The 24212-nt window shown below is 45.7% G+C and overlaps 1 protein-coding gene across 1 annotated transcript in view; it reads right to left on the bottom strand.

Annotated features, from left to right (window-relative positions):
- Positions 1-24212, bottom strand: part of adcy5 (adenylate cyclase 5) — a 374049-nt gene that overhangs the window by 111589 nt on the left and 238248 nt on the right. Inside the window, exons 7-8 of the mRNA XM_052013051.1 lie at positions 18140-18281; positions 5803-5928 (exon numbers count right to left, since the gene is read on the bottom strand). Of these exons, the coding sequence (XP_051869011.1) occupies positions 5803-5928; positions 18140-18281 (268 nt within the window). The remainder of the gene's footprint in view (positions 1-5802; positions 5929-18139; positions 18282-24212) is intronic.

Below are 24212 nucleotides of genomic sequence, written 5' to 3'. Positions count from 1 at the left end.
TCCAATGGGACTCCACTACCAAGCATATCTTCCCCTCCCCACCCCTTCCTGCCTTTCGCAGGGACTGCACTCTCTGCGACTCCCTAGTTCACTCCTCCCCCCTCCCCCCACAACCAATCCCACTCCCACCCCAGGAACTTTCCACTGCCCCCGCCATAGGTGCAACACCTGCCCCTACACCACCTCCATTCAGGGATCCAAACAGTCCTTTCAGGTGAGACAGAGATTCACCTGCACCTCCCTTAATATCATCTTCTGCATTTGGTGCTCCAAGTGTGGCCTCCTCTACATTGGTGAGACCAAAAGCAGACTAGGTGACCGTTTCGCAGAACACCTGTGCTCTGTCCGTAACCGTGATCTGCATCTCCCTGTTGCCAGTCACTTCAACTCCCCCTCCCACACTATCACTGATATGTTAGTTCTCGGTCTCCTCCACGGCCAGGAGAATTCCAAGCGCAAACTGGAGGAACAGCACCTCATTTTCCGTCTTGGAACCTTGCAGCCTAACGGCATGAACATTGAATTCTCCCACCTGAAGTAATCCCCTCCCCTCTTCCCCACAACATCCCCCCCCCCCCCATCATGCTTCTCATCTTCCCTTTCCTAGCCTATCTCTTTTTTTCTACCTTTTTTTTCCTTTTTTTCCTTACCTTTGACCCATCCCCCAGTGGATCTGCTCTCCCCTCCTCCCCCGCACCTGCCTATCACTATCTCTTACCTGCATCTACCTATCACCACCCTGTGCCCACCCCGCCTCCCTTCTTTTGTCCACCTATCACTGCACTGCTTTTCCCTCCTATATATTGGGCTTCCCCTTTTCCTATCTTCAGTCCTGAAGAAGGGTCCTGACCTGGAACGTTGACCGCCTGCTTTTCTCCACGGATGCTGCCTGGCCTGCTAAGTTCCTCCAGCATCATCGTGTTTTTCATCTAGGTTTCAGCATCTGCAGTCCCTTGTTTCTCTAGGATGTGGACCCTGCTTTTTGTGCAGAAGAGGTTTACCAGGAGGCTGTCTGGATTTGAGGGTATGAGGCTATAAGGAGAGGTTGGACAAACTTGGCTTGTTTTCTCTGGAGCATCGAAGGCTGAGGGAAAACCTAATAGTAGTTTATAAAATTGTGAGGCAGAGATAGTGTAGTTCATCAGAGTCTTTTTCCCAGGGTAGAATTGTCAAATACTAGAGGGCATAGCTTTAGGGTGATAGGGGGAAAGTTTAAAGGAGATGTATGGAGCAAGTTTTTTACACAGGGAGTGGTAGGTGGGTTGAACAAGCTGTCGGGGTGGCGGTGGAAGCAGATATGATTGTGCAGTTTATGAGACATTTAGAAAGGCACCATAGAAAGTATCCCATCCGAATGCATCACAGCTTGGTATGGCAACTATTCTGCCCAAGGCTGCAAGAAACTGCAGAGCATTGTGGACACATCTCAGCACATCACGGACACCAGCCTCCCCTCCATGGGCTCTGTTTACACTTCTCGCTGCCTTGGTGAAGCAGCCAGCATAATTAAAGACCCCACCCACTCCGGACATCCTCTCTTCTCCCCCCTCCCATCGGGTAGAAGATACAAAAACCTGAAAGCATGTACCACCAGGCTCAAGGACAGCTTCTGTCCTGCTGTTATTAGACTCTGAACGGTCCCCTGGTACGATAATATAGACTCTTGACCTCACAATTGACCTCGCTAAGGGCTTGCACCTTATTATCTGCCTGCACTGCACTTTCTCTGTAACTGTGACACTTTATTCTGCATTCTGTTATTGTTTTCCCTGGTACTACCTCAATGCACTGTTGTAATGAAATGGTCTGTCTGAACAGCACGCATGACAAGTTTTTCACTGTATCTCAGTACATGTAACAATAATAAGCCAGTGTACCAAATTCACCAATTATTCTGCATTCTGTTACTATTTTCCCTTGTTCTACCTCAATGTACTGTTGTACTGAAGTGATCCGTATGGACGGCATACAAGACAAGTTTTTCACTGTACCTCGGTACATGTGACAATAATAAACCAATTTACCAGTTTACCAAATTTACATGAAAGGATTGGAGGGAAATGGATCATGTGTAGGCAGATGGGGTTAGTTTAATTCGGCATGATGGTCACACAGACATCATAGGTCAAAAGGCCATTTCCTGTGTTCTCTGTAACCCTTTGGGTGCTGAATATTTTTTGGACCGAGCAGCACATTGAACAGTCAAAGGGAGTCCTACACTGTCACAGGCTCCATCTTTCAGGTGCAACATTAGGCCTTGGACCCTTCGCTTCTCTCAGCTGGAATATAAAAGATTCCATGTCACTATTTTTAAGACGGGCAGGGGAGTAGTCCCAGTTTTGATGAAAGGACATCAGTCTGAAAGCTGCTGGGATATGTAGACATTCTGTTCAGGACAGTTGGCATTAATCACCTGATAAATATCAGGAGGGTTTGGTGCTACTTGAATGCTGAAGCTCTGAATTTGTTTCTCAGACTGGCCTCTCATTCTGGATGAGTTCAGTGGAAAACTGTAAATATAATAATTATGACAAAGGCCATTTGGCCCAATGAATCTATATCGGCTCCAAGATGAGCAATCCCATTCCACCTTTCCTCATTTCCCTGTACCCCTGCAACTTATTCCCCCACACAATGGCTTTGATCCCTTCGCCACTTACCTACACTAAGGGGTAATCTGCAATGGACAATTAACCTGTCAGCACATACTTGGGATGTGGGAGGAAACTGGAGCACCCTGGGTCAGCACAGTGGCACAGTCAGTAGAGCTGCTGCCTCACAGAGTGGGAGACCCAGGTTCAATCCTGACCTCGGGTGCTGTCTGCGTGGAGTTTGCCCGTTCTCCCTGTGATCTCGTGGGCTTCCTCCAGGTGCTCCGGTTTCATCCCAAAGACGTGCAGGTTGGAAGGTTTATTGGTCGCTGTAAAGCGTCCCCAACACCTGCAACACTTGGCTTTTGTTGCTGAAAGTACAGATGACCTTGTCACCGGTGCTGTGTTTTAGTGCCCTGGTGGTACAGTGTGACGGCACTGTGTTTTAGTGCCCTGTGTTACAGTGTTGGTCCAGCCTGCATGTGCTGTGAGTCATGGGGTCATACAGCATGGAAACAGGTCCTTAGGCCCAACTCATCCATGCTGACCAAGATGCCCATCTAAGCTAGTCCCATTTGCACCCGTATCCCTCTAAACCTTTGCTACCCATGTGTCTGCCCAAATTTCTTTTAAATGTCAATGCTTCACATTGAAGCTGCCTGTCAGTCTCGTGTGTCCATGCTGCACCAAGTGTGCCACCGTTACTACAACTACCCGTGCGCCGATCTTGCGTACTGTTGCTGAACGTCAGTACTGCGCATTGGTACTGTGTATCTGTCCTGTGCGCTAGTGCAGTTTAATCGTCTGACTTTGTCTGAAAGTCTCAGCAGATTGTCTGCCTCAGACACCTCCCGAAATGCCTGATCACAAACCTTGGCTGAATATTGACAAACTGAATGTGAATGCAGATGGACCCACCTGCTCCTAATCTGAACAACGTTGACAGTGATAATTACAAATGGCTTGGTTGCAACAGCCCAGAAAATGCTGCCAGGGTTGATTCTGTGCAAGATTTTAATTCTCCAATTTTAATCAATTTTCAGCTGTTAAATTATGGTTAATCAATTTCCTTTAAATTGGGAAATGCTGTGTGACCTCAACCAGGGATTTGTCAAGGAGGATGGATGATGCAGGAAGGGTGAGCAGAAACGCTATGCACAAGGTCAGTCACCTCCTGGCATCCAATCCTTCTGCATCCTCGCAGTCATCCAAGGACAAGTGTTTGTGTGAAGCGTTTTGTAATGCCTTGTCAGAGATGCGATCACGTGCAATGGCCCTGCAAGCATTTAAAGCAATCATGTCTTTGGCAGAGGCTTATGTTTGTAGAGTGCCTTTAATGTTGAAAGAATATCCATAGGGCATTCCTGATAATCCTCCCTTTCTGGTCTCTGGAGTATCCCTGATTTTAATTGCTTCACCACTACGGCAGTCACTGGTATCCTGACCTCGGGAATTTTTTCTCAATAAATCTTCCCATCATAAAGCTCCTTGTGGTCATCTAATATTTTCTTATATGACTCATTCGGATTATGTTCCAATGAAGTGTCCTGGGATGTTTTATTGTCTTAAAGTGAACATCACCAACAGCCTGTCCTGGTCAAATCACGTAGATGCCATGCCCAAGAAAGCTCACCAGCGCCTCTACTTCCTCAGTAGGCTAAAGAAATTCGGTTTGTTCCCTTTGACTCTCACCAAATTTCATTGATGCACCATAGAAAGCATCCTATCTGGATGTATTACTGCTTGGTACGGCAACTGCTCTGCCCAGGATCACAAGAAACTGAAGAGAGTTGTGGAAACAGCCCAGCACATCACGGACACCAACCTCCCCTCCTTGGACTCTGTCTTTACCTCTCGCTGTCTTGGTGAAGCAGCCAGTATAATCAAAGACCCCACCCACCCGGGTCATTCTCGCTTCTCTCCTCTTCCATTGGGTAGAAGATACAGGAGCCTGAGGGCACGTACCACCAGACTTAAGGACAGCTTCTACCCCACTGTGATAAGACTATTGAATGGTTCCCTTATATGGTGAGATGGACTCTGACCTCACGATCTACCTTGTTGTGACCTTGCACCTTATCGCACTGCACTTTCTCTGTAGCTGTGACACTTTACTCTGTACTGTTATTGTTTTTACCTGTACTACATCAATGCACTCTGTACTAACCCAATGTAACTGCACTGTGTCATGAATTGACCTGTACGAATGGTATGCAAGACAAGTTTTTCACTGTACCTCAGTACAAGTGACAATACTAAACCAATACCAATATACATGTAAGCTCTTGGCCTTTGGCAACTCCCATTATCATTCCATTCGTGCTTTCCCACTGCTCCCGTTTTCCCGATCATAATCTTAAAGTGTCTGTTTCTGAAGGATGGATCAACTCACCCCTCCTAGCACCAGTGGTCCCAGAGAACGTCACAGACACTGGCCGAGCTGATCTGCCAGATCTGCATGTCAATAACCACTGCCTTACTCGTGCCTCTGTTGTCAACACTCTCGCTTCTGAGTCAGAAGATTGTGGGTTCAAGTCCCACTTGAGAGACTTGGGCACAAAAATCTAGGAGACGCTCCACTGAGGTACCAAGGGAGGACTGGGTGAATTTGAAAGAAACCACAGACAATTCCAAAGAAGGGCAAGGCAGCTAACTCCTGTCACCTGGGAAATATTTCTCCCTTGACAAACATTACAGAGAATCCGCTTAATGGGCAGCATAGTACTGCAACTAGAAGAGCCGCTGCATCACAGCTCCAGCAACCCAGGTTCAATCCTGACCTCCGGTGCTGTCTGTGTGGAGTTTGCATGTTCTCCCTGTGACCGTGTGAGTTTCTACCCTGGGAGGAAGACTGCGACTTTCCCCTGACACCTCAAACCCTGCCGGTTCTGTTGGTTAATTGGCCACTGCAAATTGCCCCAAGTGAATGGCAGAATCTGGAGCAGCTGATGGGAAAGTGGGGAGAATTGGTTACAGAGAAAGTTGGTGGGGGAAGGGGATTGCTCTATGAGTCAGCATAGACTCGGTGGGCTGAATGGCCTCCTTCTATATCATATGGAAATATGGAGATAACTTATTACATTACAACTGCAACAACATTTCAAAAGTACTTAATTGACCACAGGATGCAACAGTTGTTATGAAAAGTGTGATATAATACAAATCTATTTTTCCCATTTTGTTGATTTGACAGTAGGTTGCTTGTCCTTACCATTGTCTTCATCTCTTTGGAGATGTGGTTGTAGAACTGACGTTCCACGTTCCACGGTGAGCCAAGGTTGGATATTGAGTTGGACCGTGTCCGGTTCAGTTTCGCAATCATCGCTTTCTCTTCCTTCTGCAGAGAAAACGAAGCAGGGACGGCATTAGTCTCGGAAAAAGATGCCAGCGGGAACAGAGATCACATCAAGTTGTAGAGTTGTGGAATTACACAGCACAGACACAGGCCCTTCAGCCCATCTCGTCCATGCCCTGTCTTTACCTCTTGTTGTCTTGGCGAAGCAGCCAGCATAATCAAAGACCCCACCCACCCGGGTCATTCTCTCTTCTCTCCTCTTCCATCAGGCAGAAGATATAGGAGCCTGAGGGCACGTACCACCAGGCTCAAGGACAGCTTCTACCCCACTGTGATAAGACTATTGAACAGTTCCCTTAAATGATGAGATGGACTCTGACCTCACAATCTACCTTGTGTGACCTTGCACCTTATTGCACTGCACTTTCTCTGTAGCTGTGACACTTTACTCTGTACTGTTATTGCTTTTACCTGTACTACATCAATGCACTCTGTACTAACTCAGTGTAACTGCACTGTGTAACGAATTGACCTGTACGATCGGTTTGCAAGACAAGTTTTTCACTGTACCTCGGTACAAGTGACAATAATAAACCAATACCAATACGTTTATCTGAGCTAGTCCCATCTGTCCGTGTTTGATCCATAATCCCTTTAAACCTTTTCCTATCCATGTATCTGTCCAAGCGTCTTTTAAATGTTGTTATTGTACCAGCCTCAACCACTTCCTCTGGCAGCTCGTTCCATATACGCACCACCCTCTGCATGAAGAAGTTGCCCCTCAGGTCCCTTTTAAACCTTTCCCCTCTCTCCTTAAACCTATGCCCTCTAGTTTTTGATTCCCTTTCCCTGGGAAAAAGGCTGTGTGCATTCACCCTATCTATGTTCCTCAAGATTTTATATGGCTCTAAAAGGTCACCCCTCTGTCTCCTGTCCTCCAAGGAATAAAAGTCCTAGCCTGCCCATCTCAGGCCGCTGAGTAGTGGCAACGTTCTTGTAAATCCTCTTTGCACTCTTTCTAGTTTAATGACATCCTTCTTATAACAGGATAACCAAAATTGTATGCAATACTCCAAATGAACCCTCACCAACATCTTGTACAAGTGCCACATAACATCCTAACTCCTGTACTGAATGCTCTGACAGAAGGCCAGCATGCCAAACACCTTCTTCACCACCCTGTCTACCTCTGACACCACTTTCAGGGAACTATGTACTTGTACTCCTTGGATCCTCTGTTCTATAACACTCCCCAGGGCCCTACCGTTCACTGTGGAAGTCCTTCCCTGGTTTGACTTCCCAAAATGCAACACCTTGCACATCTGGATTGAATGCCATTTGCCATTCCTCAGCCAACTTATGTATCTGATCAAAATTCACTTGTAATTTTTGCTAACCTTGTTACTTCACCAGCCCAGGAATCTACATATTCGGTTACAAACTGAGTTAAAGTTTCACATCAGGTTTTAGGAATATAAGACACAGAAGCTGTAACATTTTGTTAGGCCACATTCAAAGTATTGTATGCAGTTCTAGATGCCACACTTTAGGAAGATTGTGGAGGTTTTGGAGAGGGTGAGGAAGAGGTTCACCTTGATATTGTCTGGATTGGAGAGTATTAGCTATTGTTATGTTTGTTCTTCATCAAGAGACAAACTTCGCGTGGGTTTAACATCTGAACATTTTTATTAACCAACCCCAGACAGCTTGCTTTCCCTCTCTTTTTACAGCCACTTCCTGTTCCCTCCCACTTCACTGACATCTAAATATATGTTGAATCGCTGTTTGAAGCGTTTCCAATTATCGGTTAGATTGCTAGTAAACTGCATAGTCGTGGGACAACTTAGCTTATTGGCTTCTCACCTGAATCTCTCTTGGCAAATCCGGTGACCGCTGAACTTCAGGAACAATGTCCTCCCACGCCACGCCAGCCAGCTTTTTCTCTGTCTTATTACAGCTTTTCTTTCATACTCAGAATCTCTTTCTCAACTGCACACAGTATTCATCTACTCTCCCTGTTCAGACCTCACTCCAGCTGTCTGGGGTTGGTTAATAAAAATGTTCAGATGTTAAACCCACGTTAAGCTTGTCGCTTGATGAAAAACAAACATAACATGGTTTCAGAAGTTGGAGTGAGGTCTGAACAGGGAGAGCAGATGAATACTGTGTGCAATTAAGAGACTCAGTGAGTATGAAACAAAAGCTGTAATAAGACGCAGAAAAAGCTGGCCAGCATGGCGAGGGAAAGCAAGCCAAGCTGTGGTATTAGTTAATAAAATGTTCAGATGTTAGACCCACGCGAAGTTTGTCTCTTGATGAAGAACAAACATAACAGCTAGAAGAAGAGGTTGGTCAAACTTGGATTGTTTTCTCTGGAGGTCAGAGACTGAGGAGCAACCTGATAGAAGTATATAAAATTATGAGAAGCGTAGATTGGGTAAATAGCTAGAGTCTTTTTCCCAGGGTGAAAATGTCAAATAGGTCATACATTTATGGTGAGGGGGGGGGGGGGTAGTTTAAAGGAGACGTGTGAGGGAACTTTTTTATTACGCAGAGAGTGATAGGTGTCTGGAACGTGCTCTCAGGGGAGGTGGTGGAAGCAGATACAATAGCAATGTTTAAGAGACATTTAGACATTTTTTAGATAAGACATAAATGTTTAGACATTAAGACACATTTAGACAGACACAGAGGAAGAGAACAGAGGGATATAAACCATGTGCAGGCAGATGAGATTAATTAGATTGGCATTATGATTGGTGAAAACATAGTGCCCAAAAGGCCCCGTCCCTGTGCTGTTCTATGCTCTATAAGTAAGGGTAGGCCATCTGACTCCTCGTGTGTCCTCTGTCGTTCAATAATATTGTGGCTGATATTCTACCTCAGCCACTCTTTACTGCACCAACTCCATAATCATTGACTCCCTCGTTATCTAAAACTCTATGGGACTGGGAGACTGGGATACTTCTGCCCAGCTGTTGCAAGAAGTGAGGGGGAACAAATCTCAGGTAAACACTCAACAGGCTTACTCTAGAACAGAGAAGGCTCGAGGTTAGGGTTAGACTGAGGGTTACTTTAGGGTAAGGCTGGAGTGATCTCTGGGTGCAGAAGACATTTAAATTAACTTTTGCATTAACGCTGTTAATAAAGTTATTTTAAAACAAAGAAGAAACAAAATTGTGGTGGGGGGGGGGGGGGAGACGAAATTTGACAATGGTATTTAAAAACCCCAAGAGCTTTCATCGGACCATCAGAGAGAAAATGTTTCCAGTTGTGGAGGATTCCAACATTTTAGTCGATCCAACAGTAGTTCATAACAAACTTGGTCATACAGAGTGTGGAACATCCTCCGACAGGGAGCAGCTGAGGTAAATAGGAGAAGCACTCTTAATGGCAGCTGGATAAACATGATAGAGGGGAAAAAGAGGTAGAAAGACTGGCAGGAGGAGCAGAGGAAGGCAGATGTTGAGCACTAAAAATTAAAAGGAATGGCTGAGCCAGTTGCAGGGGGGTGGGAACCAGAGGGGCAGGGCAGCAAAGTGGAGAAGCTGTGGGGAAAGTAGACCACAAGCAAAGATGGAAACCAAAAGATTGAGTGTGGTAGGACTAATATTCTGAGTTGCATCTATTTCAATGCAAGGAGTATTGTAGGTAAGGCAGATGAACTTAGAGCATGGATCCGTACGTGGAATTATGATCTTGTAACCATTAGCGAGACTTGGTGCAGGAGGGGCAGGACTGGCAGCTCAATGTTCCAGGGTTCCGTTGTTTTAGACATGATAGAGGGGGAGGTATTAAAGGGGGAGGGGCGGCATCACTCATCAGGGAAAATGTCACAGCAGTGCTCAGAGAGGACATACTGGAGGGCTCGTCTACTGAAGCAATTTGGGTGGAACTGAGGAATATAAAAGTGATTATCACATTAATAGGACTCTATTATGCACCTCCCAATAGTCATTTAGAGGAGCAAATTTGCAAATAGCTGACAGTTGTAGGAAATATAAAGTTGTGATAGTAGGTGATTTTAACTTTCCACATATTGACTGGGACTCCCATACTGTAAAGGGATTGGATGGGATAGAGTTTGTCAAATGTATTCAGGAGAGTTTCCTTAATCAATATGTAGAAGTCCCAACTAGAGAGAGCGTGATACTGGATCTCCTCTTAGGGAACGAGACAGGGCAGGTGACAGAAGTGAGTGTAGGGAAACACTTTGGATCTAGTGATCATAATTCTATTAATTCAAGTTAAATATGGAGAAGGATAGGACTGGTCTTAGGGTTAAGATTCTAAACTGAAGGCCAATTTTGAGGGCATCAGAAGGGATCTGGCAGGCGTGAATTGGGATAGGTTGTTTTCTGGCAAAGAGATGCTTGGTAAGTGGGAGGCCTTCTAAAGTGAAATATTGAGAGTACGGAATCTGTATGTTCCTGTTAGGGTAAAAGGCAAGGCTAACAGGTGTAGGGAACCTTGGTCATTGAGGGATATTGAGGCCCTAGTAAAGAAAAAGGAGGTGCATATCAGGTATAGGCAGTTAGGATCAAATGAGGCGCTTGAGGAGTATAAGAAATGCAAGAGAACACTTAAGAGAGAAATCAGGAGGGTTAGGAGAGGACATGAAGTTGCTCTGGCAGATAAAGTGAAGGAGAATCCCAAGGGTTTCTCTAGCTATATTGAGCAAAAGGATAGAAAGGGACAAAATTGGTCCTCTTGAAGATCAGTGTGGTCATCTATGCTTGGAACTGAAGGAGATGGGGGAATCTTAAATGAATTTTTTACATCTGTATTTACTTGAGAGACAGACACAAAATCTATAGAACTGAGGAAAAAGAGTAGTGAGGTTATGGACCATATCCAGGTTACAGAAGAGGAGGTGCTTGCTGTATTGAGGTGAATTACGGTAGATAAATCTCCAGGGCCTGACGGGGTGTCCCCTCGGACCTTGTGGGAGTCTAGTGAAGAAATTGCAGGGGCCTTGGCAGGGATACTTAGAACATCCTTAGCCATGGGTGAGGTGCCGGAGGACTGGAGGACAGCTAATGTTGTTCTGTTGTTTAAGAAAGACTCTAAGAATAAGCTGGGAAATTATAGACTGGTGAGCCTGGCGTCAATTGTGGGTAAAGTATTGTAAGGTATTCTGAGGGACAGGATACATATATATATATATATATATATATATATATATATATATATATATATACACACACACACACACACACACACACACACACACACATATATGTGAGTATTTGGATAGACAGGGTCTGATTAGGGATAGTCAACATGACTTTGTGCATGGCAGGTCATGTCTAACCAATCTTATAGAGTTTTTTGAGGAGGTTACCAGGAAGGTTGATCAAGGGAACACAGTGGACGTTGTCTATGTGAAGTTTAGCAAGGTCTTTGACCAAGTCCTGCATGGGAGGCTGCTCCAGAAGGTTGCTTGGCATTCAGGGTGAAGTAATCAATTGGATTCAACACTGGCTCAGCGAGAGAAGCCAGAGAGTGGTCGTAGACGGTTGTCTCTCTGATTGGAGGCATATGACTAGTGGTGTGCCGCAGGGATCGGTGCTGGGCCCATCTTGTTGTTTATCATTTATATTAATAATTTAGATGATAGTGTGGTAAACTGGATCAACAAATCTGCAGATGACACCCAGATTAGTGAACAATGAGGAGGGCAATCAAAGCTTGCAAAGTGATCTGGACCAGTTAGGAAAAAGGGCTGAAAAATGGTAGATGGAATATAATGCAGACAGGTGTGAGGTGATGCACTTTGGGAGGACAAACCAGGGTAAGACTTACACAGTGAATGGTAGGGCACTGAGGTGTGCGGTAGAACAAAGGGAGCTGGGAATACAGATCCATAATTCCTTGAAAGTGGCACCACAGGTAAATAGGGTCGTAAAGGGAGCTTTTGGCACATTGGCCTTCATAAATCAGGGCATTGAGTACAGGAGTTGGGATGTTATGTTGAAGTTGTATAAGATGTTGGTGAGGCTGAATTTGGGTATTGTGTGCAGTTCTGGTCACCTACCTACAGGAAAGATATCAATAAGCTTGAAAGAGTGCAGAGAAAATTTACACAGATGTTGCCGGGACATGAGGACTTGAGTCACAGGGACAGGTTGAACAGGTTAGGACTTTATTCCCTGGAGTGCAGGAGAATGAGGGGAGATCTTATAGAGGTATATAAAATTATAAGGGTTATCGATAGGGTGAATGCATGCAGGCTTTTTCCCCTCAGGTTGGGTGAGACTAGAACTCGAGGCCATAGGTTTAGGGTGAAAGGTGAAATATTTGAGGGGAATCTGAGGGGAAACTACTCCACTCAGAGGGTGGTGAGAGTGTGGAACGAGCTGCCAGTGGAAGTGGTGGATGCGGGTTCAATTGTAATATTTAAGAGAAGTTTGGATAGGTACATGGATGAGAGAGGTATGGAGAGCTATGGTCCGGGTGCAGGTAGATGGGAGTAGGCAGAAAACCAGGCTGGCATGGACTAGGTGGGACAAAGGGTCTGTTTCTGTGCTGCAGTGCTCTATGACTCTAAATTTGCCTCTTCCTATGCTACACACTCTATGTGATGTCAAGCACACTTCAAACAAACACAAACCGTCTTCAGTAAATGCAAATCAGAAAAACTGCAGATACTGGAAACCTGAAATAAAGGAAAATCTGGAAACTCCCAGTAGTTCAGGCAGAGAGAGTTGATTGTGTCAGGTCAAAGACCATCAGAACTGGGAAAGAAGGAAAATGGGCAAAAAGGAGAACCAAGGGCTTTTCCCTCTTTTCCAGTTCTGACAAAGGGTCTTCAACCTGAAACATTAACTTTCCCTTTTTAAAAACGGAGACACAAGAGATTCTGCGGATGTGGGAATCTGGAGCAACACACACATTGCTGGAGGAACTCAGTTGAGTTTGACTTTGACTTACAATTACGTTTGAAAGACATTGGGACAAGTACATGGATAGGAAAGGTTTAGAGGGATATGGGCTAAATGTGGGGAAATGAGACCAGCTCAAGGAGACACACAAGAGAATGCAGATGCTGGAAATCTGGAGCTGAGTTCCTCCAGCATTTTGTGTGTTGCTCCAGATTCCAGCATCTTGCAGAAAGTCTCTTCAAAGTATGCCTATCCTGAAGAAATTTTCCTCCTCTCTTCAATGAGAGCTCTGTGAGGACCTCTCTCACTGCTCCCCCTCTGTGATCTCTACTGCTCTCCAGCTCTTCAACCATATGCTCTACCTGACCTGCTGAGTTCCTCCAGCATTTTGTGTGTTGCTCTTTCCCTTTGCAAGATGCTGCCTGACCTGCTGAGTGTTTATAGCAGTTTCTGTTTTGATTACACTATTAAGCACGTTTTGTACGCCTTCACCACTGCCAACTCAGAAAGTTTTGACAGAATTATTGATGCTGGATTCTGGACACAGTCTGGTGACTTTAAGGACGTAGGGACACGATTCAAAGAATTCTCCTTCTTAAATGAAAGCAGTATTAGCCTCCTGTCCCACTGCTGTTTGTGAGATCCTATCTATACACAGAGTGGCTCCTGTGGTCCCTGCATGAAAAACAACATGTGATTGGTGGGAGGTCAATATTGGAAGATCTATACAAAATAGTCTTCTTTTCCAATTTTGCATAAAACATAGAAACTGCAAAGATTAAAGTGGATCTGCTATCCATTTGATTGTCCTACTAATGATACAATGATATTAGAGCGCTGTTGACTCATTAATCTCCAACACAATGTGAAGGAAGTCCTCCTTCCAGAGAGCTTTGGCAGCCTTGGGTATAACGCCACGTGCCTTGCATTGCAAAGAGTTTCCCTGAAAAGCTCCACGTTCATCCAAGTTGTCTCCAGTTCCCGTTCCATTCCCTTTTCTCCACAATTGGCGGCCCTGCCTCAGTTGTCCATACAAGGTCTGGAATTCTCAGTTAAACTGCTGCACCTCTCCCTTCTCCATGGACATCATACTTCAACTCAGTGTATCTCACTGTTGGAGAGAGGGAATCCTCAGGCGATTTATCCTGGGCCCAACACATTGATGCAATCATGAAGAAGTCATGCCAGTAGCTCTACTTCAGTAGGAGTTTGAAGAGATTTGGTACATCACCAAAGACATAGATGTACGGTGGAGAGCAGTCTGACCGGTTGCATCACAGCCTGGTATGGAGGCTCCAATGCACAGGATCGCAAGAGGCTGCAGAGGGTTATAAACTCAGCCAGCTCCATCACAGGCACAACCCTCCCCACCACTGAGGACATCTTCAAGAGAGGGTGCCTTAGGAAGGCGGCATCCATCACTAAGGACCCTCACCATCCAGGACACACCCTCTTCTCGTTGCTACCAGCAGGGAGGAGGTACAGGAGCCTGAAGACCCACACTCAATGACTTAGGAACAGCTTCTTCCCCTCCACCATCAGATTTCTGAACGGTCCATGAACCCATGAACGATACCTCGTTATTTCCTTTCTTGCACTATTTATTTATATTGTAATTTAGTTATTTTTATGTCTTTGCACTGTACTACTGCCGCAAAACACAAAATTTCACGTCATATATGTCAGTGACTGATTCTGATACTGAACTGAGGATTCCCATTGCTTGGGTTGAGAGGACCTGTAGCCTCCCTAATACTGAAACCTGCAGTGACAGAGTCTTAACCTGGGCCTGCACTGTCACATGGAGCAGTCTGTTTATACAGTAAGTAATTCCCTAGGAACTCCCTCAGGGATTCCACCCCACCCTTATTGCTGGATGGCCTGCCTGAACAGGAGTTCCTATGATCTTCTGCCAAGCTTATATCAAGTCGTGTTGAGAATCCACTGGGTAAATCCCTGGCCTTTTTGAACATTCTTCTTGAAATTCATCTTTAGCCATCGGGATTGAATTAGGAGGAAGGGTGATGCAGTAATTAGGGCTGCTGCCTCACGACTCCAGGGTTTGATCCTGTTCTTGGGTGCTGTCTGTGTGAAGTGTTCACGTCCTCATGGTGACCACACGGGTTTCCCCCTGTTGCTCCGGTTTCCAAAGAGTTTCCCTGAAGAGCTCTGTGTTCATCTAGGTTCCCTTTGCTCCACCATTGGCAGCCCTGCCTCAGTTGTCCATACAAGGTCTGGAAATCTCAGTTTAAGCTGCTCCACCCTTCCTCTATGGACATCACACTCCAACTAGGCTACACTGTTGGATATGAAGAGAGGGAATCCTCAGACGTGGATCCCAAAGACGGGTAGGTTGGTTAAATGGCCACTGGTGTAAGTGGGTAGCAGGAGAATGGAGATGAGTTGATTTGTGTGTGAAAGTGCCTAAGTTACAGGAAAATGGAGAATGGATCTACTGGAATTGTTTTCTTGGGAGCCAGCATGATACAATGAACAGAATAGCCTCCTTTTGTGAAGTTACGTTTAAGATAAGCAGACTTCAGTGGAACCAAACATCAGGAGGGGAACAGAACAATCAGTTGCAAACCACTCCATGGTAACAACCATGAACTAATTTCTCCCCATTAGTGTCAATCCTCACGATTGACGCTGTGAAACTTTATAACCAGCTGGAATCAGGTGCCTTAGTGAGTCATTCAATGTGAACTTTACAAGTGAAAATAAAAAAACTAAAAATAAAGTCTCAAGAGAGGCAAGGGGATGGGGTTTTGCTTTGCACATTATCTGATCTGTGATAGATAAAGATTTAATTCACTTCCATTGGTGACATTTTCAGCTGGTTGGCAACTTGGTATTTGACAATAGGGGAGACAAGATGAATTGTTCTGGGACTGAGACAATCTCAATGTCACCTTCAAAGGCCCAATGCCTCCTCCCCACTGCCTCCACATCAGGTGCCCCCCCAACAGTACATAGTTACTGCAAAGAAACAGGCTATTTGGCCTATTGAATCTATCACACTTGCCCAGATTTCATCCCTTCCTTGCCAACCTCATGAGCCGCCCCCTTAAAGATAGTCCTAAACCTCATTGATCAACCACCTGCCATTCCATCCCGTACTACAGGGTCTTTTGGCCCATGTACCAGTGCTTGAAAGAGTTATTGAATTATCCCCAACACTCCAGTACTGGGCATGTTTGCACAGGGGTTCTGTTGCTGGACTGGTATTCAGGGACCAAAACTATTGATCTGGATCTTGGGGTCCAAGTCCATAGCTCCCTGAAAGTGACAACACAAGTGGATGGAGTGGTATAGAAGGTGTACAGCATGTTTGCCTTCATTGGTTGGGGCATTGTGTATAAGAGTCAAGAAGTCATGTCACTTTGGTTAGGTTGCACTTGGAGCATGCTGTTCAGTTCTGGTCACTCCATTACATAGGACATAGAACAGTACAGCACAGGAACAGACCCTTTGGCCCACGATAGTGTGCCAAACTAATTAAACTAGTAATTAAATGTCTAACTAAACTAATCCTTTCTGCCTACACAATGTCCATATCCCTCCATTCTCTGCACATTCATGTGCCTATCTGAGCTTCTTAAATGCCTCTATTGTATTGGCCTCCACCACCACCCCTGGCAGCACATTCCAGGCACCCACCACTCTCCGTGTAAAAATCTTGCCCGCACATCTCCTTTGAACTTACCCCCTCTCACCTTAACTGCATGCCCTCTAGTATTAGACACTTCAAATCTAGGAAAAAGATACTATGCCTCTCATAATCTTATAAACCTCTATCTGGTCTCCCCTCAGCTCCCACCACTCCAGAGAAAACAACCCAAGTTTGTCCAACCTTATAGCACATGCCTTCTAAGCCAGGTAGTTTGACTCTGACGGGCTGAATGGCCTCTATCAGTGCCAGAGATAATTCCACGACGAGGGACTCAGTCAATTATAATGGAAATCTCCATTCCAGACGCTGGAGGTTCAGTCAATAATTTGACACGGGGCTGAGACAGATATACATAGAACATAGAACAGTACAGCACAGAACAGGCCCGTCGACCCACAATGTTGTGCTGACATAGCTATTCCCTCCTACCTACAGAATCCCCATATCCCTCTATTTTCCTCTCATTCATGTGCCCATCCAAACCCCTCTTAAAAGCCCCCAATGAATTTGCCTCCACCACCCTATCAGGCAACGCATTCCAGGCATCCACCACTCTCTCAGTAAAAAACTTACACCTTACATCTGTTCTGAACCTACCCCCTCTCACCTTAAATGCATGCCCTCTGGCACAGGATCTCTCAATAATGGGAAAAAGATATTGCTTGTCCACCCTATCTATGCCCCTCATAATTTTATACACTTCCAACAGATCACCCCTCAGCCTCCGCTGCTCCAGAGAAAAGAGCCCAAGTTTGTCCAGCCTCTCCTGATAGCACATGCTCTCTAATCCAGGCAGCATCCTAGTAAACCTCCTCTGCACCCTCTATAAAGCCTCGACATCCTTCCTATAATGAGGTGACCAGAACTGTGCACAATACTCTAAATGCGGCCTAACCAGAGTTCTATAGAGATGCATCATAACTTCCTGACTCCTATACTCAATACCCCGATTAATGAAAGTAAGCATTCCATAATCTTTCTTAACCACCCTGTCTACCTGTGTAGCCACTTTCAATGAGTCATGGACGTACCCTAAGGTCTCTCTGCTCTTCAACACTGTTAAGGGTCTTGCCCTTAAAACTGTACTGCCTCTTGACATTAGTCCTACCAAGGTGCAACACCTATCATTTATCCTGGTTTCTCTGCCCACATCTGCAGCTGATCTATATCAAGCTGTATCCATCGCCAGTCTTCTACACTATTCACAGCTCCACCAATCTTGGTATCGTCTGCAAACTTACTAATCCATCCATCAACAAACTCATCCAGGTCATTTATGTACATCACAAACAGCAGAGGTCCCAGTACAAATCCCTGCAGAACACCACTACTCACAGGCCTCCAGCCCAAATAAGTCCCTTCAACTACCACCCTGTCTTCTACAGGCAAGCCAGTTCTGGATCCACACAGCCAATTCTCCACTGACCCCATGCATACGAACTTTCTTGATTAACCGATTATGTGGGACCTTGTCAAATGCCTTACTGAAGTCCATATAGAGACATCCACAGCTCTACCTTCGTCAATCTCTCTCGTCACCCTGTCAAAAAACCCAGCCAGGGTAATAAGACAAAATATGCATTTGGACACTGAGAGAATCCAGGGTTCAGGGGAGAATGTGGGCAAGGATCTGCCATGATATTCAACAGTATAGCAGGCTCGATGGGCTGATTGGCCTTCTCCTACTGTGCTTTACCCGTTTCTGGCTGCAGCCCATGATGAGGTAGGTCTCAATATTGTGGTCCTTCAGATAAGCATTCCTGTCGCCTCCGTAACCTGCCTCCACTTCGTAATCCCCATTCAGGTAGTTCAGCGTGGCTTTGGTTATGTGGATTCGCCTGCGAGCGGAAAAAGAAACATTGCTCAGAAGCTGTGCAAACTGAGAACATTGCAGGCACATCAGGGGCTGCAAGGACAAGCCAGGGAACTACAGGCCGGTGAGCCTAACATCAGTGGCGGTTAAGTTACCGGAGATTCTGAGAGACAGAAAGTATCTGCATTTGGAAAGGCAAGGACTGATGAGGGATAGTCAGAATTACTTTATGCATGGGAAATATGTCTCACAAATTTGATTGAGAGGTGACCAAGAGGATCGACCAGGGTAGGGCTGTAGACATGGTCAACATAGAGTTCAGACAAGGTCCCACATGGGACAGTGGCCTGGAAGGTGAGACCACATGAGATCCAGGGTGAGCTAGCTAATTGGATACAAGATCGGCTTGGTGGTAGGAGTCAGAGGGTGGTCGAGGAGGGTTGTTTTTCAGATTAGAGACCCGTGACTATGGTGTGCCACAGGGACTGGGGCTGGATCTCTGATTCTTTGTCATATGTATTAACGATTTGGATGAGAAAATTAGCAGATGACACCAAAATTGATGGTGTGGTGGACAGTGAAGAAGGTTGTCTGAGGTTATAATGGGATCTTGACCAACTGGGAAAGTGGCAAAGGAATGACAGATGGAATTTAACTCAAATTAGTTCAAAGTGATGCATTTAGGCAAGTTAAACCAGGGCAGGCATACACAGTAATGACAGGGCACTGAGGACTGTTGTACGACAGAGAGACCTAGGGGTACAAGTACATAGTTCTCTGAAAGTGGCGACACATATAGACAAGATAGTGAAAAGGACATATGGCATGTTTGCCTTCATCGGACGAGGCAATGAGTACAAAAGTTGGGATGTCAAGTTACAGCTGTACAAGACATTCATGAGGCCACACCAGGAATACTGTGTGCAGTTCTAGTTGCCATACTGTAGATAAGATTTCTTTATTGGTCACATGTACATTGAAACACACAGTGAAATGCATCTTTGTGTAGAGTGTTCTGGGGGGCAGTCCGCAAGTGTCACCACGCTTCTGGCACCAACGTAGCATGCCCACAACTTCCTAACCTGTACGTCTTTGGAATGTGGGAGGAAACCAGAGCACCTGGAGGAAACTCACACAGTCACGGGGCGAACGTACAAACTTCTTGCAGACAGCGGTCGGAATTGAACCTGGGTCTCTGGCGCTGTAATAGTGTTACGCTAACCGCTGAGGGTGCAGAAAAGATTCACAAGGGTATTGCTGGGAGGGCTTGAGTTATAAAGATGGAATGGATAGGAGTGTGACAGTTTCCCTGGACTGAAAGAAACTGAGGTGTGACCTTATAGAGGTTTATAAAATCATGATGATGATGATATCTTTATTAGTCACATGTACATCGAAACACACAGTGAAATGCACCTTTTGCGTAGTGTTCTGGGGGCAGCCCACAAGTGTCGCCACGCTTCCGGCACCAACATAGCATGCCCACAACTTCCTAACCAGTACGTCTTTGGAATGTGGGAGGAAACCGGAGCACCCGAAGGAAACCCACACAGACACGGGGAGAACAGACAAACTCCTTACAGACAGCGGCAGGAATTGAACCCGGGTCGCTGGCGCTGTAATAGCGTTACGCTAACCGCTACACTATTGTGCTGCCCTCATGAGGGGCAGAGATAAGGTGGATGGTCACAGTCTTTTTCCCAGGATACGGGAGTCTAAAACTAGAGGATTTAGGTTTAAGGTGAGAAGGGAAAGATTTAAAGAGGACCTGTGGGGCAAGTTTTTCACAGAGGGTGGCAGGTATAAGGAACAAGCTGCCAGAGCTAGTGGTAGAGTGGTACAATTACAACGTTTAAAAGATAATTGGACAGGTTCATGGATAGGAAAGATTTAGAGGGACATGGGTCAAATGCAACCAAATGGTACTAGCTCAGGTAGGCACCTTGGTCAGCATGGATAAGTAGGGCCGAAGGGCCTATTTCTGTGCTGTTTAACTCTATGACTCTATCAAACATTCATGTCAAATTATCAACTCCTCATGCAGTCGAGTCAGACCGAGAGGTTCACTTAATGAATATTGGATTCTTGGCAGCGATGTAAGGCTGGTCTAATCAAGAGATAGAGACATAGAGTCATAGAGCACAGAAACAGGCCCTTCAGCCCAAATGGTCCAAGCCGACCAAAACTCCCATCTCAGCTAGTCTCATTTGCCTGCATTTGGCAAATATCCCTCTAAACATTTCCTATCTGTGGACCTGTCCATGTACCTTGTAAATGTTGTTAATGTACCTGCCCCAACCACTTCCTCTGGTAGCTCATTCCACATACAGACCACCCTCTGGGTGAAAAAGTTGCCCCTCAAGTTCCTATTAAATCTCTCCCCTCTCACCTTAAACTTATGTCCTCTAGTTCTAGATTCCCCAACCCTGGGAGAAAGACTGTGCACATTCTCCCTATCTCTGCCCCTCACAATATGGATGGTTTACAAAAAAGAATTATGGACAACCAGGCACAGAAGAGGAGGTGAGGCCTGGGAATGATCAAGATAAGATATCTTTATTAGTTACATGTACATCGAAACACACAGTGAGATGCATATTTTGCATAGAGCGTTCTGGGGACAGCCCGCAAGTGTCGCCACTCTTCCGGCGCCAACATAGCATGCCCACAACTTCCTAACCCGTATGTCTTTGGAATGTGGGAGGAAACCAGAGCGCCCGGAGGAAACCCACGCAGACACGGGGAGGACGTACAAACTTCTTACAGATAGTGGCTGGAATTGAACCCAGGTCTCTGGCGCTGTAAAGTGTTACGCTAACCGCTACACTACTGTGCCTGCCTATACCATGATCATATTGAACAGTAGAGCAAGCTTGAGGGGCTGAGTGGCCTACTCCTGCTCCTACTTTCTTATGTTCTTAGGTAAATTAAACATGTTAATGAGGTGGTGCCATTATGCCCCAGAAAGCGTTGGAAAGGGTGCAGAGGAGATTTACCAGAATGCTGCCTGGTTTGGAAAGTATGCATTATGAGGAGAGACTAAGGGAGCTAGGGCTGTACTCTGGAGAGGAGGATGAGAGGAGACAGGATAGAGGTGTACGAACTATTAAGAGGAATAGATAGAGTGGACAGCCAGTGCCTCTTTCTCAGGGCACCAATGCTCAATACAAGAGGGCATGGCTTTAAAATAATAGGTGGTAAGTTCAAGGGAGATATCAGAGGAAGGTTTTTTGCCCAGAGAGTGGTTGGGGCATGGAATGCGCTGTCTGGGGTGGTGGTGGAGGCAGGTACATTGGTCAAATTCAAGAGATTGCCAGATAAGCATATTGAGGAATTTAAAATAGAGAGATATGTGGGAGGAAGGGGTTAGATAGTCTTAGGCGAGGTTTAAAGGTCGATACACCACTGTGGGCCGAAGGGCCTGTATTGTGCTGTGCTGTTCTATGTTCTAAATCCAGTTTATGTGAGTGGTACTCCAGGTTTATTTTACAATCAGGAAAACTCTCTCTCTTCCCATTAAAAGTAATGTGGATTGACCATCGGCAGTTTAGACAGGGAGAGACTATGAGGGCAGGGATTTAGATAAGGATCAACAAACAATTTGATGGAAGAACTCAGCAGGTTGAGCAGCATCTGTGGAGGGGTGGGGGGTGGGGAACAAATTGTCCGGCAGATTGTTGCATTTCCTTTCTCTCCACAATGCTGTTCCAGCTGCCAGCATTTCCAGTCTCTCGTGCTCTCCACTGAGACAGGGAATACAACAGTGCGAGAGAGAATGTACAACAGACAAGAGTTAGTAATTGTACTGGAGAGAAAAGGAGTGCAAAGCAAAGAGAGTGTGAGAGACCAAGTCACAGTGAGACAGAGAGACTGCAAGACACAGAGAGGGAGAGAGAGAGAGAGAGACACTGTGTGAGACCAAGACTATGTGACAGAGCAAGAGATTCTGCCCTTCCCTCACCCTACAGCCCAGGACAAAGAGTGCGACAGCAGCTGCTCTCACCACTGCCGACAGATGTATCAGCAGATTGATCCTGTGACACCCCCAGTCAGTAAGTATCAATGACACCAGCACAGCCTGGTCATGATATTAAACAGAAGCACAAAAGATAAAACAGTGACTAAATGCTAATCCTGGTGTCTGGAGTGCAGCTCTGTGAGCCTTGTTTTGATCGTGACAATACAATATTGTTCCAGGGCTGTGATCTGATCCTTTTATACAAAAGGGAATGAAAGCACAGAGCTCCCACTACCTTACAAAGTCACAACGCTGTTACACACTCGGCCCATCGATCTCATACTGTAAAGGGCAATTCGATCCCGTTCCCCTTTGCGGATCTGTGAAGTGTTGTGCTTAAGTCATTATCCAATTGCATTTTGAAAGCCACTACTGAACCTTTGCTACACTCTTTCTAAGTCTTAAGTACATGATGCATAAGAAAATTCTCCCGTTTCATCTTCATTTTTTTGCCAATCACTAGTTTAATTCAGATAAGTACAAGGTGTTGCATGTTGGGAAGCAAATGAGGGTAGGACTTTAACGTGAATGGTAGGGCCCTGGGGAGTGTTGTAGAACAGAGGGACCCAGGAGTACAAGTACATGGTTCCCTGAAAGTGGCATCAGCGTCATAGGTAGACAGGGTGGTGAAGAAGGCTTTTGGCGCGCTGCCTTTATCAGTCAGGGCACTGAGTGTGGAAGTTGGGATATCATTGTACAAGACGTTAGTGAGGCCGCATTTGCAATACTGCATTCAGTTTTGGTCAACCTGCTATAGGATAGATGCAATTAAGCTGGAAAGAGTGCAGAGGAGATTTACGAGGATGTTGCCAGGACTCGAGGGACTGAGTTACGGAAAGAGAGGTTGGCCAGGCTAAGTCTTTATTCTTCGGAATGTTGGGGAATGAGGGGCGACCTTGTAGAAGTGTTTCAAATTATGAGAGGTATAGATAAGGTGGACGGTAACAGTCTTTTCCCCAGGGGAGGGGAGTCCACAACTAGGGGGCATAGGTTTAGGGTGAGAGGGGGAAGATTTAAAAGGGATCCGAGGAGCAACTTTTTCACCCAGAGGGTGTTGAGTGTGTGGAACAAGCTGCCAGAGGAAGTGGTTGAGGCAGGTACAATGGTATCATTTAAGAAGCACTTGGATAGGTACATGGAGGGACGGGGCTTGGAGAGATATGGGCCAAACACAGGAAATTGAGGCTAGCTGGGTGGGCACCGTGGTCGGCAAGGACTGGTTGTTCCGAAGGGCCTGTATCATTGCTCTATTACTCTAAATGGGATTAGCTTTAGATGGGCATCTTGGTCAGCACGGACAAGTTGGGCCGAAGGGCCTGCTTCTGTGCTGTATTACTCTATGACTCTTGAGTTTCAAAGAATGAGAGGTGATCTCATCGGAATATGGAAAATTCTTAAGGACTTTGACAAGATAGCTGCTTCCCCTGGATTTGATGTCTAAAACCAAGTGTCGTAGTCTCAAACTATGAGATGAGAAGAAACTTCTTCATTCAGAGGGTGGCGAATCTTGGGAATTAGTGGAACCTAGGTCACTGAGTATATTCAAGAAAGAGATGGATAGATTTTTGGATATTGAGTGAATCAGGGAATATGGAGTTAGTTCAAAAACTGACTCAGTGGAAAAGGATCACCCACGATCTTATTGAAGGGTGGACAAGATGTGAGGGGCAAGAGGGCCTCTTCTTGCCACAGACTCTTCATGATTTTGAACATCTCCTCTCAACCTTTCTCAAGGAAACCAGTCCCAGCTTCCCCTGTCTGTGCACGTAACTGAATCCAGAACCAGACCAGCTGGTTAATGAGGTGAGAGATTATTGAAAGATTCAGATCGTGAATATCACTTTGCAGAGTGAAAAAGCAGCCAGACTGGGAAGGTGGCCCATTAACCCATTCCACTCCAAGGTTGATCATCTCTCCCCCAGCCCTTCCCCCACATCT

The sequence above is a fragment of the Pristis pectinata genome, chromosome 1 (assembly GCF_009764475.1).
Source record: "Pristis pectinata isolate sPriPec2 chromosome 1, sPriPec2.1.pri, whole genome shotgun sequence".
Lineage (NCBI taxonomy): Eukaryota > Metazoa > Chordata > Chondrichthyes > Rhinopristiformes > Pristidae > Pristis > Pristis pectinata.
Note: the sequence above shows the minus strand (reverse complement) of the source record. Positions and strands in the feature narration are given on the sequence as shown.